The sequence below is a fragment of the Protopterus annectens genome, chromosome 12.part0, assembly GCF_019279795.1.
Source record: "Protopterus annectens isolate FY-2018-M chromosome 12.part0, PAN1.0, whole genome shotgun sequence".
Taxonomy (NCBI): domain Eukaryota; kingdom Metazoa; phylum Chordata; order Ceratodontiformes; family Protopteridae; genus Protopterus; species Protopterus annectens.
In genome coordinates this window covers 233,788,271-233,808,404 of record NC_056746.1, presented here as the reverse complement: position 1 = coordinate 233,808,404, position 20,134 = coordinate 233,788,271, and the positions used below count along the sequence as shown (strand labels likewise).

Below are 20,134 nucleotides of genomic sequence, written 5' to 3'. Positions count from 1 at the left end.
TGTCTCTCTCTCTCCCCCTCTCTCTCACTCTCTATCTCACAGCACCTGCAATGATATAATTGCATGTGTGGACTGCAGGTACAGCCTGCTTTTCTAGGTATCTGCACTTGTGCATGTGACAGCCTCTGCACCAATTGCTGCCCACCATTCAGTAATTGCATGCAGCCTGCTGTCTGGTGATTGCATTACTCACTTTGATTGCAGCCCACTGCTGTAAAATGCTAGGTTAGGTAGGCGTAGCCCTTTCAGATTTCCAAGGTGGGGCCCATGCTTGTTTGCTCTGGACACCGTTGTGTCAGTCTGAAGGTTGGTATATGTCTCTTATCTGATGCTAGGGTTGTAGCCAGTTATATGCACGTTGTAGTCAAACCTGAATGTTGCTGCTTCCAGTACACACATCTCAGTGTAGACATGTATGCACCCCTCCAAATGCTAACACAGGATACATGGGAGTATGTACTTTTTTCTCACTTACACAATTAACTGCCATACAAATGTGGTTATTGCACTGTATTCCTGTGGCCAGTATTAATCCTGGTCTGATACTGTGTGGTGTTTGTAAGGTGCTACTGTAACATTATTCCTTGCTAGGATGGCTGGTTCTCCTTTCACAGTCATGTCATGCAATTCCACAACCACTGCTGGTAGAGACCCACAGAAAAGGATTTATGTTATACCATTCCTAATTTCTATTTACGTTCCCTCATTGTAATGCATGATATATTTATTTCAGAAGCAAGTTATTTGTATATCTGCCGTGGCATAGTGGTAATTCATGCAGTCTATTGTGTCAATGGTCTGGGGTTCGAGACTGACATAGGTTTTTTCTTTTGCTGCTCAGCAGAACAAGGGCCCTGCTGTAGAGTGACTAAGGCACTTTTAAGCAGTTGTAAGCAGATTTGCGCAGGTTTGCGTGATGCTTAGCTAAGCGTACACATGCGCACACTCGCTTAATCCTGCTTACTACTGCTTAAAAGTGCTTATTCCCGCTAACCCCAATACTAATTTCTTTTAAAGAAAAGAAAATGGGGAGATAGGAAAGTGGTGAAAAAGGGGGCACAAAGAGGGACACACAGTAGGTAAACAAGCTCAGGATGTGCAGGACGGGTGTAGGGAAGGTCCATAGCTGCCCATTTCTTTAACAGCAACAGCTGTGCATATGCAATGAATTTGGAGTGAAATTTGAAACCTTCCACCTCTGGGAGAGGGGTGAGGACAACAAAATATGTTGTACTGCCAATTCTAATTATCAGCTTACATGTTTGTCTGATGGACATGTGTGCAAAATGGACAGCTATGTATGGGGCGTATTTTTTTTGTGGGTACAGATTGCCTTTTTTATTTATTTATTTTTTTCAGGTGAGAGTAGGAAGTGAGGTAGTGGAAGTAGGTATGTCCGAGGAGGTAGGTTGGGAAGGTAAACAGACAAGACAGACAAGACACATACAGGGGCGGTGTATGACACATTGGGTGGGTGAACACAATTGACGGGGTCAGATGTTTGGAAATCGCAAGCCCATGATCTCACAGATGGTAACAGTGGAACTGAGATCCCCACCCATGGGCAGTCACCACTGAACGTTCACAGCCCTGAGGGTGGCTGTGCTGGGGGCTACATAGGATGGGCAAGCTCACCCATGAGACGCGCCACTCTTGCCTCAAGCTGGCGTAGGGGATCAGTGACTGAACGCTGGATCTCCCTACGCATCACAGCCTGGACCCTTCGAAGGGTGACAGGTGGCCCTTCTCTGCCCACGCTTGCACGGGGGGGACGAGCCCCATCCCCTGCAGTGCTTCCACTCGAAGGTGGCACAGGACCAATGGAGGAGGGGAGCCCGGGCTGGGCACCGGACCTGCTGGTGCCAGGTGTACTCGCTGGCTGAGGAGGGACAGGTGGGTCTGCTGGGACCGGCCTTCCCATACATTCTGTGATTAGGTGTGTTTATTTACAACATAAGCAAAACAGCATTCCAGATTAGTTGTAACAGCATGCAATAATATTCCCATTAACCCAACACACCAAGGGTACAACAGTAGAACAGCAAGCATAACACATGCATATATTGAACCACAGTGGTTATTCCAACAGCATGCAGGGATGTTTGGTAGCAACAGGCCACCATGATTGTGGTGTTTAAACAGGGCACATGCATCAACGTGAATGCAAATATTTATAGAACAATAGGACATATGTCCCAACAAATATTTAAGATTACACATACCCATTGAGGTGTGGAATTGCATGGTTTATGCACATACAGTAGGGTGTTTAGTCTACACTAGATTCCTAGTGACTGCAAGTGTATATCCCCTACCTGTATTATTACACTTGCCACCATACATTAGGTTGTGTAATGGGTTTGGCTAGTTCAGTATATGCCTGAACTATATCTGACATACTAACTGTCCAGGATGCAGGTGTTACTGCTATATATTTCTTGATTGCATTTATATTTCTTTATCTACATATCTGGGATGTTTTCACATGACATTTTCACTTCGATTTGTACAGAACCCTGCATTTCTTGACACACACTCACATTTCTGGGGAAAAAATAACATGCTACATGTCTGCCAGGTTTACTTTTTCCAGCCAGTAACTGACTGTTGTGGACTGTATATATGTTTCATAGCTACTAGCACTTCCATCACCCACTTTATATGGGACTGCACAACTCTGGGTTGCCAGCACCTTTCCAAACAGTACTGTTTGTATAATGCAAGGGGACAACAACATTTCAGACTCTGTGACACAGACACACTCTGGGTTTTAGACCTTTATTAATGATATTACACACTTTTCCACAGGCTCACTCCTTTATTTGTTTTAACGGTGTATATGGCAGACATGTTCAAGACATATTATACCTTTATTAATAGGTTAGAACACTCTTTTTTCAGGCTCACTCACTTATTTTATATGACAGTGCCTGCAGAGATATTATTCCAGACATATGTTACCTTTCTTAATGGGTTACTACACTCTTTTTCTGCCTCTCTGACGTTTTTATCTGACAGTACATGCAGATGACTTATTCAGGCAATTTTATGGCTGTATTATTGGACTACAACACTTTCTTTCATGCTCTCTCCCATATTTTATATAACAATAGATGCAGAATAATCACTAACCTGCCTGGTAGCCAGGAGCGGCCTTAGATCAACTGGTGCCCTAGGCAAAAGGGCACCATGGCACCCCCCACCACACCACCCAGTGTCCCCATCCTGGACTACCTACACCAAATAAATACTGGAAAAGTGCCCCTAATAAAGCAGCGCCCTAAGGCCGGCTATGCTGGTAGCACAGCCTTAGCAGCCTATCAGCATAGGCTTGCTAATTCGTAGCATGGTCACCTGCAGCTGTAAAGTAAGTGTAGGGATATTGAGACATATCTATCTGTTATACATACTCCGTTATCAATTTTTACATACTGCATTCCATGGCTACATACTCAGTTGTGGGGCATCCCACATCCCACGGGCCTCCTGTATCCATTGGTTCAGGCGGTCCTGCTTTCGTCTCTTCAGGTCTGCATGGTGGTGACGGACCTGCTCACCAGTCCGAGGAATGCCTGTGGCACTGGTGAGGTCACAAGCTAACCGGTTCCAAGCCTCTGCCTTGTACTCCATCCCTTGGAACTGGCCCTGCAGGAGTCTTGACTCGTGACGGTGGACAAGGAGCCAAACCATGTATTTGGACTCCTCGATGCCCCAACGTTGCGCTCGGAAGCATGTTCCCTCTCCGACATCAGACATTCTAACTGCAGATGTGAGCTACAATCAGTTATGGCGTGTATTCCCGCCTGTGGGGCTTAAATATGTCGCATTTTCTGCACTTTTTTGTGATTGGCCGTTTTGTAAAATTCTCGGCTGACTGCAGACCTGCTTAGTAATGGTTAAACTACCATTCGTAAGTATATGAATGTTAATAGTGGCTGTTTCCCCTATGTTGTCATGGCTTAGTTGTTCTGTACTTTGCTTCTGATGCACAGAGTCCTGGGTTCAAACCTTGTCATTCATTTTATTTTCATACTATCCAGACAGGCTAGGGGGGGTGTGGCTGCATTTAAGCAACTTTGCTCTACGTTGCTCCTCGGTGCCCTGGTTGATGCGGCGCATACATCCACGCAAACACATTGCGCTAGGTAAAGCACCATTGAACTATGGGCAACTCTATTGCGCTAGGTAAAGTGCTATTAAACTATGGGCAACTCTGTTGCGCTGGGTGAAGCGCTATTAAACTATGGGCAACTCTATTGCACTGGGTGAAGCGCTGCTTAACTGCAGGCAATTTTATATCAGGATCCTTTAAAATATTTATTTTGTTCACTGATACATTGGCCATTTCACTGCTTTTTAGTAATGTTTAAACATATTTGTCAGGTATTATTTCATATACTGATTTAAAAAATAAATATGAAGGGGAGTGGTGGGACTCAAACCGTGAATGCCTCTTCTTTGTGCGAATGCTCTATCATTACGCTATTCCTATTTTGTGTGATTTTCATAAACATTCTTTCTTATGCTCTTCCATGTCAGAATTGCTAACTCTAGCTATGCAATGGGCACACCCATGCACACACGTGCAAATTGGGGCAGCTATTTTGGGAATTTAAGAAAATAAATTTAATGTTTTACGTTTTAGAACTGTGATAGGGGTTTACAATATCAGGGAGTGTGATGTTGGGTGCAGGGACATTTGAGCGGACTTGCTCTTGTGTATTTGCTTTTTTTACTTTTAAAACACTTGCAGGGGCATGGACATTTAGATTGCTCAGCAGTCGGACATGCCCCCTGCTTTCTTACACGGTCCGTGTAAGACTTACGGTTGAGTCAGCGTGCCCTCATGCATATTCATGGCACGCTGACATCATACCATTCAACTGCAGCCTCCGAGTAAGACTTATTAAATCTTACACGGAGGATTCGTGAATCCGGGGGTATGTAGAGTACTTTTCATAAACATCTACTACATGCCAGTAAATACATAGCTGTTACATACCTTTCCTTTGTATGTGTTCGTATTTGTTGGTTCTGTGTGTTTTGTAATTAACTTTCTTTTTTATATCTTATTTTTTTTTTCGAGATATATATTTTTTTCAATATAATTTTTTTTCAATATATTTTTTCAATATTTTTTTTTCCAATATATATTTTTTTCAATATATATATATATATATATATATATATATATATATATATATATATATATTTTTTTTTTTTCAATATATTTTTTTTCAATATATTCTTTTGTTTTATCTTTTTTTTTTTTTTTCAATATATTACTTTTTCTTTCGATATTTTTTTTGAGCTTATTTCTTCTTTTCTGCTGCTGTTGTCTGCTTTCTCTCTCGCTCTCTCTCCCTCCCCCTCCGTACCTGCAATGAAATGATTGCATGTGTGGACAGCAAGTACAGCCTGCTTTTCTAGGTATCTGCACATGTGCATGTGATGGCCTCTGCACCAATTGGTAGCCACCATTTGGCAATTGCATGCAGCCTGCTGTGTGGTACTTGCAGTACTCACTGTCATAGCAGCCCAATGCTATAAATTGCTAACTCAGGTAGGCATAGCCCTTTCAGCTTTCCAAAGTGGGGACCATGCTTGTTTGCTGAGGACACCGTTGTGTAAGTCAGAAGGTTAGTATACTTCTTATAACTGATGCTAGGGGGTGTAGCCAGTGATTTGAATGTTGTACTCAGACCTGAATGTTGCCACTTCCAGTAAACAGTTGACAGTGTAGAATTGTACTCACCCCTACAAATGCTAACACAAGATACATGGGAATATGTAGTTTATTTTCTACTTATACAATTAGCTGCCATACATACATAGTTATTGAGATGTTTTCATTTGGCACATGAACTGTTTGGGAACTGCTATACTGTGGATATTAATGTATTCACTTCTGCACTGTTTGCACTTTATTCTTTTGTTGACATTATCACAGGATGCTCATGAAAACTGGACAATTCCAGTACTGAGTATGCCTACCTACATCCTTGCTGGACCTTGAACACACAGGTATTTTGTACATTTGGGTGGGGATTGTCCTGCTATGATACTGTGTGGGGGTTTTAAAGTGCTGCTGTAACATTATTTACTGCTAGAATGTCTGGTTCTGTTATCACAGTCATGTAATGCAATTCCACAACAACTGCTGGTAAAGTTCCACAGAACAGGTTTTGTCTTATGGCATTCCTATCTTTCCTTTACATTCACTCATTCTGCTGCATGATATATATATTTCAGCAACAACCTGATGTATATGTACTGTGGCTTAGTGGTAGTTCATGCAGTTTAGTGTGTCCAAGGTCCGGGGTTCGAGACTGACAGTGGTGTTTTATTTTGCTGCTGAGTAGAACAAGGGCCCTGACATGCAGGGTGACTAAGGCACTTTTAAGCAGTTGTAAGCGGGTTTCCGTGATGCTTAGCAATCCTCAGCTAAGCGCACACATGCGCACACTGGCACAAACCCGCTAACTACTGCTTGAAAGTGCTTACTCCCGCTAAACCCCACACTAATTTCTTTGAAAGAAAAGAAAATGGGGAGATAGGAAAGTGGTGAAAAAGGGGCACAAAGAGGGAAAGACAGTAGGGAAAACAGGGATGTGCAGGACGGGTGTAGGGAAGGTCCATAGCTGCCCATTTCTTTAACAGCAACAGCTGTGCATATACTAGAAATTTGGAGGGAAATTTGAAACCTTCCACCCCTGAGAGAGGGGTGAGGACAACAAAGTATGTTGTACTGCCAATTAAATTTCAGTTTATGTGTCCAGTGGACATGTGTGCAAAATGGGCAGCTATGTATGGGGCATAATTTTTTTGTGGGAGAAGATTGCCCATTTTTTTTCAGGTGAGAGTGGAATGTGGGGTAGGGAAAGTAGGTATATTTGGGGAGGTAAGTTGGGGAGGTAAACAGACAAGACAAACAAGACGCATACAGGGGCGGAATATGACACATGGGGTGGGTGAACAACATTGACGGGGAAGGATGTTTGGAAATCGCAAGCCCATGAGCCCACAGATGGCAACAGTGGAACTGAGATCCCCACCCATGGGCAGTCACCACTGCACCTTCACAGTCCAGAAGGTGGCTGTGCTGGGGGCTGCGTAGGAGGGGCAGGCTCACTCATGAGTCACACCACTCTTGCCTTGAGCTGGCATAGAAGATCAGCGACTGAACGCTGGATCTCCCTACGCACCACAGCCCAGGCCATTCAGAGGGTGATAGGTGGCCCTCCTCAGGCCACACTTGCATGGGGGGGACGAGCCCCATCCCCTGCAGCGCTTCCACCTGAAGGTGGCACAGAGCCAACGGAGGAGGAGGTCCCGGGCTGGGCACCAGACTTGCTGGTGCCAGGTGCCTTTGCCAGCTGTGGTGGGACAGGTGGGTCCGCTGGGACCAGCTTTCCCATACGTTCTATGTTTAGGAGGATTTAATGATGATATGGGTTAGTAACAGCCAACAGCATTCCAAATTAGTTGTAACAGCATGCAGTAATATTCCCATTAACCCAACACACCAGAGTTCCAACAGTTGAACAGCAAGCATAACACATGCATATAAAGAACAACAGTGGACATTCCAACAGCATGCAGGATTGATTGGTGGCAACAGGCCACCAAGATTGTGGTGTTTGAACAGGGCACATGCATCAAAGTAAATGCAAATATTTATAAACCAATAGGACATATGTCCCAACAAATGTTTTGAGATTAGACATACCCATTGAGGTGTGGAATTGCATTGTTTATGCACATACAGTAGGGTGTAAAAAGATACCTCCATTAACAACTTATATGTACTTATAGTTTACACTACATTCCTATTGACTGCAGGTATATATCCCCTACCTGTATTATTACACTAGGCAAGGTACATTAAGTTGTGAAATGGGTTTTGCTAGTTCCTTATATACCTGACCTGTATCTGACATACAAACTGTCCAGGATGCAGATGTTACTGCTACGTATTTATATATTTTATTTATATTTATATATCTACATATCTGGATGTGTCCAGGTGACATTATCAGTTATCGAACCAGGAACGAAACCACGACACGACCAGTAAGAAAATCCACGGAGTCTGAAGCTCAACCACCACAGTACTTTATTGCACAAGCTTCACCAACTGGAAAGACAAAAATGAGAAAACTGGTTCTCCACAACTGACCTAGGATTCATCAAATGACTTCATTTTCATGATATAAATAGGCCCCACAGAATGGTATCCACAGCAGATAAAGAATGAGTGAAGTTCAGATAATCCCAAATTGTGGCTTCTATTCCATGACAAACTCAGCAGGCTGTAACAAATGCTGCAGACCTGATAGTCTGGCTATAACAAACTCTGCAACAGTCCAAGATGATAGCTGGTTGTAACAAACTCTGCAGCTCAGCAGGTTGTAACAAATTTAGCAGGCCTAGCAGTCTGGCTTTAGCGAGCTCTGCAATAATCCAAAATAATGGTCTGTCAGTAATAAACTCTACAATCCAAAGTAGTAGTCTGGATGTAACAAACTCTGCAAACCATTTTTGCTCACTGGCATCATCAGTGCAAATTCCAGTTGGTGAAGCTTGTGCAATAAAGTACTGTGGTGGTTGAGCTTCAGACTCTCGACATTATCAGTTATATTTCTACAGCCCCCTACATTTCTAGCAGCAGACTGACATTTCTGGGAAACACGTTAACAAGCTACTCGTGTGCCAAATTTACCTATGCATGCCATCCATTAATCAACAGTTGAGGACTGTATATATATTCACAGCTACTGGCACTCCCTTCATCCATTTTATATGGGCCTGCCCAAGTGTGGGTTGACAGCGCTTAATACAACAGTACTATTTATATAATGCAAGAGTACAACAACATTTCGAACTAAGTGACACGAACACACTCCAGGAATTATACCTTTATTAATTACAGTACACACTTTTCTAGAGGCTCTCTCATTTATTTGATATTACAGTGCATGCAGAAGACTTATTCAAGATGTATTATACCTTTATTAATAGGTTACAACACTCTTTTTCAGGCTCTCTCATTTATTTTATATAACAGTACATGCAGAGAAATTATTCAGGACTTATTATGCCTTTATTATTGGGCTACAACACTTTTTTCAGGCTCTGTCACTTATTTTATATAACAATACATGCAGAATAATTACTAACCTGCCTGGTGGTGCAGCCTTAGCAGTCTATCTGCATAGGCTTGCTGATTCGCAGCACGGACACCTGCAGCTGTGAAGTAAATGAAGGGATATTGAGACATACTTATCCATAATATAGACTACAATAGCAATTCTTACATACTCCCTTCCATGGCTACCTACTCAGTAGTGGGGCATTTTCATTCCCATGGGCCTCCTGTATCCATTGGTTCAGCTGGTCCTACTTGTGTCTCTTCAGGTCTGCGTAGTGGTGTCTGACCTGCTCACCAGTCCGAGGGGCACCTGTGGCACTGGTGAGATCATGTGCTAGACTGTTCCAGGCTTCCACTTTGTACTCAGTGCCTTGAAACTGGCCCTGCAGGAGTCTTGCATCATGATGACGGACGAGGAGCCAAACCATCACTTTTGACTCCTCAATGCCCCACCGTTGCACTCAAAAATGAGAGCCCTATCCAACACCGGCCATTCTGACTGCAGATGGGAGCTACAACCAGTTTTGGCAATTATTCCCACCTATGGAGCTTAAATATGCCCCATTTCCCTCACTTATTTGTGATTAGCTGGTTTTGAAAAATCTCAGCTGAGTGCACACCTGCTTAGCACTGAGTAAACTTTGATTAATATGTATATGTATGTTGACAGTGCATGAACAGTAAAAGCTGTCATGGCTTAGTGGCTCACTACTGTGATTATGGTGCACAGTATCCTGGGTTCGAGACTTGTCATTGCTTTTTATTTTACTATTGGCCTGACCGGCCAGGAGGTGTGGCTGTGTTTAGCCAACTTTGCTCAACTTTGTCCAACGTTGCCCTATGCTGTTCTATGTTGCCCAACATAGCCCGACGTTGCGCTAGTTAGCGCGGTGCACAGCTCTGAACAAACATGTTTTGTTTGCGCTAGTTGGCGCGATGCGCAGCTCTGCGCAATGCCATTGCACTAGTTAAAGCAGTGCTTAGCTATGGGCAATTATTCTTAAATGTGCTTAATACTGGTAAACGTTGCTTAGTAGTGCTTTACATTGCTTAAGATTGGTTACTTATGCATTCATTAGTATGCATGACCATTTCACCTTCTTATATATATTTAAAATATTGTTCACTACTATATAGGCCATTTCAATGCATTTTACTAAAATTTAAAAGGTAAATGTCAGGAATTATTTTTATGCACATATTTCCTACAGAAAATGGAAAGGGGAGTGGTGGGACTTGAACCAGGAATGCCTCCTCTTTGTATGAAGGCTCTACCACTACGCTATTGCTATTTGGCTTAATTTGCGTATAAGTGGTTTATTATCCTCTTCGATGTCTAAACTGCTTACTGTAGCTAAGCAATGGGCACACCTGCACACACACGTGCAAATACGGGCAGCTATATCGGGAATAATAAAAAAAATAGTTTTACATTTTATTTTATTTGTACAGGGGTTTTGAATGTGGGGGAGTGTAGTGTTGGGGATATACACATTTGAGCAGACTCGCTCATATCTGGTGACATTTGCAGTTTAGGCACTTGCAGGGGCGTGGATATTTGGACTGCTTGGCAGTCTGACATACCCCCCTGCACTCGTGCACGCTCTGTGTTAGCCTTAGAGTTGAGTCAGCGCGCCCTCATGCATATGCATGGCACACTGATGTCATACTCTTAGGCTGCCGTTTCCGAGTAAGACTTAGTCTTAAATGGAGGATTACTGAATCCCGGCATAGGTCTTTTAACAGAACATTCAAAAATGCGATCTACATCATGTAAAATCTACCTCAAGTTAAGTTTATGAATAAATAACTTGAAATATTTAATTAATGTATGGAATTTTCCAGCTAGGAATGAAAGAAAAACCTTCCAAAAGTACACTGAGTTCATCATGACTAAAACAATAATCTCTTAGATTAAAAATAGACCAGAGTTCATTTTTGTCTCTGTCCTTCGCAGTCTTTTTTCTTGCTTGTGTTCGATGTATTGTTCGCATCGGGTATCCTAAGTTGATTGCCCCATTGAAAAACAAAGAGACAGGATTGGAACTGGTATTGTTAGACTTGTCAGTGGATTGACTTTGATTGCTACACATATTGATGGAAATACCTTTGTCGTTAGCACCACTGGTTGAATTATTAACAATTTTAGAATTGGCAACATTAGGAACATTATCAGAATTAACAGTGACTTGTTCAGTCTCAGTTCCAGTTCTCAAATTGGTGTCAAAAACTATTTCAACCTCAAAATGTAAGGTATAAGCTTGATTGCAAGCATATGTGGATTTATCCTTTGTAAGTTTTTTGTTTTTTTGGAAATTAATGTAGCAACATGTCTTTCTATTTTAATTGGAATACCTTCATATGCATAAGCAAAATCATAAAAAATGGATATTTAACAATGCAATCATTTGAATGTTGAATTTCATCATAGATTAGTTGAATTTAGAACTGTGGTGTTTTACTGAACACCAAATCATTTCTAAACCTGTTTGATTAAACATTGTAATTAACTCCTTGTAAATAATGTCTTGTTGAGAGATGCCATTAGGAAATTTAATTATTCTTAAGTTTTGCAGAATTTGCTCAAGTTCTAGGCATCTCTTAAGATACAGAATGTCTATTTCAAGTGACTTGTATTTAAACAATCTTTTTTCTAGTTAGTATATTAGAGACTTACAATTAGGTGAAAATCTGTCTTTAGCTTCCATGGACATCTGACCCATTCCAGAAATTGCATCCAAGTCCATTAATCCACTGTTGGAAAAAGGGTTAGTTTCAGGCGTGTCAATGAGTTTTTTTCAAAAATTAAAGTCCAGTCCTTTGCAGTTAGGTACCACAGTAACGATACTCCCAGAAGACGTACTGCTGGAGGGTGAAGAAAATTCAATGGTAGTGTTCGTATTAGAAGAAATAAATCCTTGAATAGTGTTATGGCTCCAGCTATTCCATTCAGAACTCAACTTAGTCAGAATAAGATGTAATTGCTCCATTGTCTTATTGATATCTGAGTCAGACTTCTTATTTCATCAGGAAGAGAATAAACGCTAGCATCCAAATTTGCATCCAAACTGGGAATAGTGCCACAAAATTCTTCAGAAGAAGGGATACGGTTGTCATCACTGGTATTCATGTCGGTGAATGGGAATCTGTTAAGCCAGTGAAGAAAATAAAAACTTAGAACACAGCCACTAAAACCAAGATAAGTAAAACTTATGACTAAAAAGTCTTGGTCAAGCAGCTCATACACCTACAGAAACCAGTAAAGCAACAAGAATGGAGACAGAAATTAATGCTTTCGTCCCACCTTATTTAAAAAGAACTTCTTCAGAAATTATCTCCATGTAAAATCTAAACCATTTAAATACTCAAAATCTGACCTGCCAAAACTTTAAAACAAATCAGCTGTTTAGAATCAGTCACATGATTAGAAACAAATTAATGTTAAAAACACAGTACATATCACTGCAATAAACTGCATAAATAATAACGGATTAAAGCATAACCCATTAAAGGGTGCATCATATTAAGTATAACCAAATAACTTTGTATTTTAACAAACATTTAATATCTATAGTATATATATATATATATATATATATATATATATATATATAGTTATTTATTTATCTGACATTTGTTTACCGAGGTGCTAAGAAAAAACAGTCTCTTGCACCAAAGTCCTCTGTACGTAGCAGATCCACGAATATCCAAAAACAAGCAAACAGAGGACAACCAGACCTCTGGTTGTCCTCTGTTTGCTTGTTTTTGTTTACCGAGGTGGTCTGACTGGGTCTACAGAACCCGTTTTCAGCAGAGGCCCGGGGAGAAAAGCTCCACATACAGTACAATACAAATGCAGTATAATCCAATACAATACAAATTACATTAGAAATACTTTACAAAAATAAGTTGAAAGAACAAACTATGTTACAAGATGTTGCAATATATTACTAGACATCTAGACAATTCTATAGAGTTAAAACATTACAGCCAATAATAGTCACTCTCACCATACACAATGTAGATAGTGTCCAAAAAATAGTACGTAGGTAGTGCAGTGTGTGACTTTGACTGTTATAGTGCATGAAAAATAGAATGTTAGTTTCAGTTAGGAAAATAGTAGCCAGAAAGTTAGTGATGCAGACAGATAGTGAAAGAGAGTTAAGAAGAACAGAAGCAATAAAGCTTAAGGATATGGTATAGAAACAGAGCAGTTAGAAGAGCCTTAGGATCTTGCAGTCTGTGAGGGATTGAAATGTGACAGAAGAGGACAATGAGGCTAGTGTGGAAGAAGAGGAAGACCTGAGCATTAGGCAGGCTTTATGCAGGAGCAGAGCCATGTATTTTCCAGATGATTTTTTAAAGAATCTTTGAAATGCTTTAGGCCAAGCATAGACTTGATAGCTAGAGGTAGTGAATTCCAAAGTATAGAGACAGAGAATGAATACAGAGAGTGACCTGGTTTTCTTGTGGGTTTTGAGATAGCTAAGAGATTTTTATCTTCTGATTGTAGAGATCAATTTGATGTGTAAGGTGTGACCAGATTGGCTAGTGCAGGGGAGGCAGTAGGCTTGAAAATAATGTTGTGCAAGGTGGATAACTGAGTAAAGGCAAGTTGGTTGGGGAGTTCAAGGCAGTTTAATTCTAGGAGTGGTTTACAGTGGTTGTTGTTGTTGTTCTTCTTCTTCTTCTTTTGGCTTTTCCTGGTTAGGGGTCACCACAGTGGAACTCCGGTCTGCTAATGATTGACAGTAGATTTTTTTACGGTGCTGAGGTGCCAGCCCAACGCCCAACCTTCAACAGAGGCACGCCCATTCACGCATGTCTTTCGAATGCCACTTGACCGCGGGGAGGACATGCAGACTCCACACAGAAGGCACTCCGGCTGAGAATCAAATGGGAGAACCTCTTGCTGTGAGGCGACAATGCTACCGCTGCACCATCGCGATCATATGGTGTGTGTGATATTTAGAGTTTGTGCAAACTATGCAACTTTGTTGTAGCACTGTTACATCTTGCTTAGGGTAGAAGTTTGTAAGTTAGTTAAGATGGGGGCACCATAAGGAAGGGAGGGAAGTAAAGATGTTTTTGCAAGGGTGGGTTTTGGTTGCTGCAGTAAAGAAATGTTTGTTTCTATACAAGAGTCCCAGTTTTTGATGAGTTTTCTTTATATTCTGATGTATATTGGGTCAAATGAAAGTTTATTGTCAATGATAACACCTAGAAGTTTGGTTTCCTGCACTATTTCTATGACAGTGTTGTCAGATGCAAGGATGTTGAAATGATCAGTGACAGGGGAGGTGTTTTTGGGATGAAGGAGTACTAGTTTTGTCTTCTTTGGATTAAGAAAGAGTTGGGCATTTCTTAGCCAGGATTCAACTGCAGTAAAGGACTGTTGAGTTTTAGAAAGTAGTTCTGGTAGTGACTGAGCAGTGCAGATTATGGTGGAATCTTCAGTGTATTGAATGAGAGTGCCAGGGTGAGAGGCAGTCTGAAGGTTGTTTGTGAAAATTTTGAAGAGTAGGGCTCCTAGGATGGAGCCTTGAGGGACTCCAGTAGGGTTGTGGAGAAAGGGTGAGAGTTCATTGGACCATTTCACCGCTTGTTTACAATCCTTGAGGTAGCTCTGAAACCATTTTACTGTGTTATGTGAGAAGCCTAAGTTAGACAGTGCGTTCAAAAGTAAGGGGTGAGATGCTGTGTCAAAGGCCTTGGAGAGATCAAGGAATACTGAGGCTGTATAGCATCCTGCATCTTTGGCCTTGCTCACTGTGTCTGTAAAAGATAATAGAGCTGTAGCTGTGCTGTGGCTAGGTTGGAAGCCATGTTGGGTTTTGGTTAAAAGATTGTTTTGTAATAGATATTACATTACCTGCTGATGGATACCTCTCTCGAATTTTGGATATGTGTGAAAAGATGGATATAGGACAGAAATTGGATGGATCAAAAGAGTTGCCTCCTTTGTGGATGGGGGGGGGTGATGTGAAATTCCTTCCATATAGTAGGTACTTCTGATTCGGATAAAGACCTATTTATAAGGATACTGATTGGGTAGGTGACTGAGTTAGCAGCCAGTTTAAGGTAGCATGGTGGGAGATTGCCAGCTGAGGAGGAGCAGGCTTTTAGTTTTTGTAGCAGTTTCTTAATGGTGTCAGAGGGTATGGGCTGAAATGAGAATGGGGTTTGTATGACATTTTGTTGAGTGGGGGGGGTTAATGACAGGGTTAGAAGTAGTTGATCATCTGGGGTTGGTGTCTGAATAGGTTGAAGGGCCAGCATTAGGGGTGTTAGTTAGTAGGTCTGAAAATTATTTTATGAAGTGCTTGTTAAAGTTTTTGGCTATTTGTGATGGAAGGGTATCATAAGCAAATAAAGCCAGCATTTCTTGATTACCAAACACATTATATACTTGAATTTTTGGGTCCCTTATTGTCAACAAAGCTACTAAAATTTCTTTAAATCTGCCATATTTCTTCAAATTCCTAAAGATAAAGTAAAAGTTCATGTATTACAAATGTAAAATACAGATAAACACACAACCTTGATCACTAGTCCACCAAAAACATTCCCCAAACCCAAATCTTTACTTTCTTAAAAAAATGCAGAAAAAAAGTAAAACACAGCTTGCATTTCTTATTTGCTTCGGTGTAAAAAAGTAAATTTTACATACTGAAGCCACAAACTATATACTCACTCTCAACCTCCAGAAAACGTGTCCACAAAAAATCATTTGTTTTTGTGTGAAAAATGTTAAAAATAAAAATAAAATAAAACATAAAATATTGCCTGCAACTAGTCAATCAAAACATAGCATTATTTGCAAACAGACTCAATGTTTAACTCTCTGAACGAAATAAAAATAAGCTAACTAAAAATAATCCTGAACTACAAAATAAATACTATGTTATCACTTTCTTTAGTACTGAAACACAGAAGTGATCTGGCACTGTAAAAATAAAAAGTTAAAATTATGTCAGAATGAGTGGATAAAGCTAGCCACAATACACTCCTTTCTATAAAACTGCTACCTGAAGACCCATCCAGTGGAAAATTAAGCAATTCATTTAGGACTATGAAATCAGTAAGAAACACTAAATAAAAAACACAGAAGGACAGTAAATTGAATATCTGGGGGCTGGATTCCATGATACATGAAATATTTTGTCCTGTAGAATTAGAGAACTCAGGTGTTGACTTATTAACAGTACATGGTACTTATTATATCACACATTAGACCTCCACATAGTGTAAGCACACACACACACACACACACACACACACACACACACACACACACACACACACACACACACACACACACACACACACACACACACACACACACACACACCTGCCTCCCTCCCTCTTTACACACACACACACACACACACACACACACACACACACACACACACACACACACACACACACACACACACACACACACACACACACACACACACACACACACATACACACACACACACACACACACAACACACACACACACACACACACACACACACACACACACACACACACACACACACACACACACACACACAAAACCACACACACAAAACCACACACACACACAAACACACACACACATACACACACAAACACACACACACACACACACACACACACACACACACACACACACACACACACACATACTGTGACACTATTACTTTATTTTGCAAAGACTATTTAAGGTGATGTAATGCATAATCCTGTAACATGTTTGTCACCATATCTTAGTTTATTTTGGTGTAATACCACTAGAACAACAAATGAGTAAAAAAACTTGGAGGGGTTCCAAAAAGTAAAGTAGATATTTTATTATTTTACTACCCAGATGTCCAATAATCCTTTTAATTGTGTTAAAAATTGTGGGTATTATCTGTTCATTGCATTATTTAGTCATGGAAACTTTGTAGATTGTCTTCAGGATCTAGTGAACTAATGCCCTAATAATTTAATCTATAAACCAATGTGCTGTAACCCCTTGAATGTTCAACCTTGACAATTGGTCAAACCTTTAACTTAATGAAACTTCTTTCAAGAGTGTTTTTGGTAGGGGGAACTTCCCTGTAATCCTTCCATCCAGATAGGGAATTTTGCCCCACCCCCTTACTTATATACACTAACTCCATAATCGCACAACTACAGAGGAAAAAGAAAAAGGAATTACTGCTAGTGTGCCGGTAGACATTTCCTTTTGGCATCAGCGAGTTGAACTTGGCTAGGTGGAACCTCATTGACTTTACATTCAGTGAGTAATATGGAAGTAATATTGAAAGGTTGGAGTTTCAGTTTTGGAATCACTGCATTCAGTATGCCATAATTCAATTGATCAATGCTTTGATTAAGGTATTAACATTTGGAAAAAAAAGGAAAGGAATGCAAAAGTCACATTACTGTTTGAGTAATACTGCCAAGTGGATTAAGCTTTTGCCTCCATCTCTTTTTCCTTATGTTTATATACAATCATGTAAGTTTCCATACTTAGTTACAATTTATTAAAATACCTATAAGGACAAGGATTAATTAGATTGTGTCTAATATCAAGCCATGTCCTATTCAGGAAAGTGAGCGGCAGACTGAAAACAACATATGGAGAGGGTGAATAATGGAATTCCGTAATACCAAATGAAATGAAAACCATTTGACAGTTTATACCAACAATGAGAATAGAAACAGCGGAGTGACATTTAATATTTCTTGGTCTACCTTTGCAATAGATGATTTTTGTAAAGTGTAATCAGATGAGTGAATTGACATTCAATATTTCTTGCTCTGCCTTTGTAATAGATAATCTTTGTAAAGGTTAGTCAGATGTACCCTAGATCTTCATGGCTGCAACATTTTTGCTTTACTAATATTTTCTCTTGTTCATTTCATCTCTGTGCAGCTTTCAGGAGCTGTTTGGTGGGGATGTTGCCACGCAAGAGGTGTTCACGAAGACAGTGGAGCCCCTCTTAGGTGTGTTCATGGAAGGGATGAACGTTGCTGTCTTGACTTTTGGAGAGACAGGATCTGGGAAATCATATACTCTGACAGGTGAAGCGAGTGACCGCTCGGGTATTATTCCACTGGTCATTGACTATGTCTATGGAGAGCTGCTACAGCAAGTTCCACAACACTCAGGTAGGAAAATGTATGCTGGTTTTGTTGCAACTTTCATTTTGCTATGTGTTTAGGCATCTTTTTGTTAAGTCTTAAATAAAACTTCTACACTACAGATGCAGATAAAACTCCAGGTAAATTCATGTTCAAGCTTCCTTCCAGAGGAACTATTAATATTGCACACATTTCTCATAATGCTGGATAAATTGTCTGGGTATCAAACACACCTGTGTAACATTGCTGGCTTTCTGCTCCATTCCACTTTGAGGACTCTCTTATTTCCTTTTTTATCTCTGTCACTTCTAACATGCATTTCCAAATTTATTGATTATCTTGCCTTCTTGTACTAAGCTAGATGCCTTGTTGAAAAGATGACGTCTGGAATTAACAGAATTATACTTCTAGTTTAAATACAAACAGTCAGAGACATGAACTTCATCCTTGGTTCTCATGGAGGTCTTCTACACACCAGTGTGATACTTCAGCATCAGAGTCATGTGAAGAAGTAGCAAGGATAAGCATTACAATTTTCTTTTCTCATCTAGTGGTCCTCAGAGTTCAGCTTCTTTATCACCCTGTAGTCATGGTTTGATCTATAATTATACCTTCCCCTCTATCATTGTCCATACTTTGACCTTAGGCTGAGATCATCAGTGATTCCTTTTTTACCAGCTAGTTTACTTAGTGGTAAGAAGTGGTGTTGTTTTACACCCCTAGTCAGTGTTTCTATATCACTTAGGTTGTGCCACTAGTACTGGTCCTCAGAGCTTTGAGGTGAGTATGATATTTTATTTGTATTTATTTATTTAGTCTACATTTGTTTACTGAGAAAGTCGGACTGGACAAAAAGTCCATTTTCAGTGGAGGCTGGGGAAGAAAAGTTCCACATAACACAAAAACAGAACAAGTAGTACATAAAATATAGCTTCACATGTGTTAATACAGAGTAAACAGAAATATTGTATAGCATAGTTAAAGGAAAATTACAGCAGTGGTGGTGCTGCAGTAGCGTTGTCGCCTCACAGTAAGATGCTGTCCGGTTCGACTCTCAGCTAGAGCGTCTTCTGCGTGGAGACATGCGTGAATGGGCATTCCTTCATTGAAGGCTGTGCGTCAGAGCTGGCAACTCATTACATAAAAATCAACTGCCAATCATTAGCTGACCGGAGTTCCGCTGTGGCGACCCCTAACCAGGAAAAGCCGAAAGACACAACATAGTTAAAGGAAAATTACATAAAAACAGAAAAACTGTTGTCATGTGCTCAGGCCTTTCATCCACAGCTCACAGCATTTTATGTTGGGAAGGCAAACTGTTTAAAGAGTGTACCTACAAACATCTTTCAGATATAAATGTGAACACTAAAGCCCTATTTAAACATATAGATGGGACAAATTCAGATTATGTCCTTAAATTTATGGCACTTGAATTAATTTTAATAAGTAGAAGGGACAGTGCTATATGTACCTGAACATTCTGTATGGAGTATAAGTGGATTGCATCTTTAAGAGCTTATGTCCACCTGAGGTTGAATGATATAGTGAACTTAAAGCCTTTTTTATTATTGTCTTTTGGCTTTTCCCGGTTAGGGGTTGCCACAGCGGAACTCCGGTCTGCTAATGATTGGTAGTGGATTTTTACGGTGCTGAGTTGCCAGACTGACGCCCACCCTTCAAAGAAGGCACACCCATTCACGCATGCACCTACCTGCATGTCTTTTAACGTCACTCAACCGCGGGGAGGACATGCAGACTCCACACAGAAGGCACTCCAGCCGAGAATCGAACAGGAGAACCTCTTGCTGTGAGGTGACAATCCTAATCGCTGCACCACCATGGCCTATTTTAAAAAAA

At 40.6% G+C, this 20,134-nt stretch overlaps 1 protein-coding gene across 1 annotated transcript in view; it reads left to right on the top strand.

Moving 5' to 3' along the window:
• CCDC78 (coiled-coil domain containing 78) overlaps positions 1–20,134 on the top strand; it is a 739,645-nt gene that overhangs the window by 87,305 nt on the left and 632,206 nt on the right. The window contains exon 3 of the mRNA XM_044089297.1: positions 18,069–18,304. Within this exon, the coding sequence (XP_043945232.1) occupies positions 18,069–18,304 (236 nt within the window). The remainder of the gene's footprint in view (positions 1–18,068; positions 18,305–20,134) is intronic.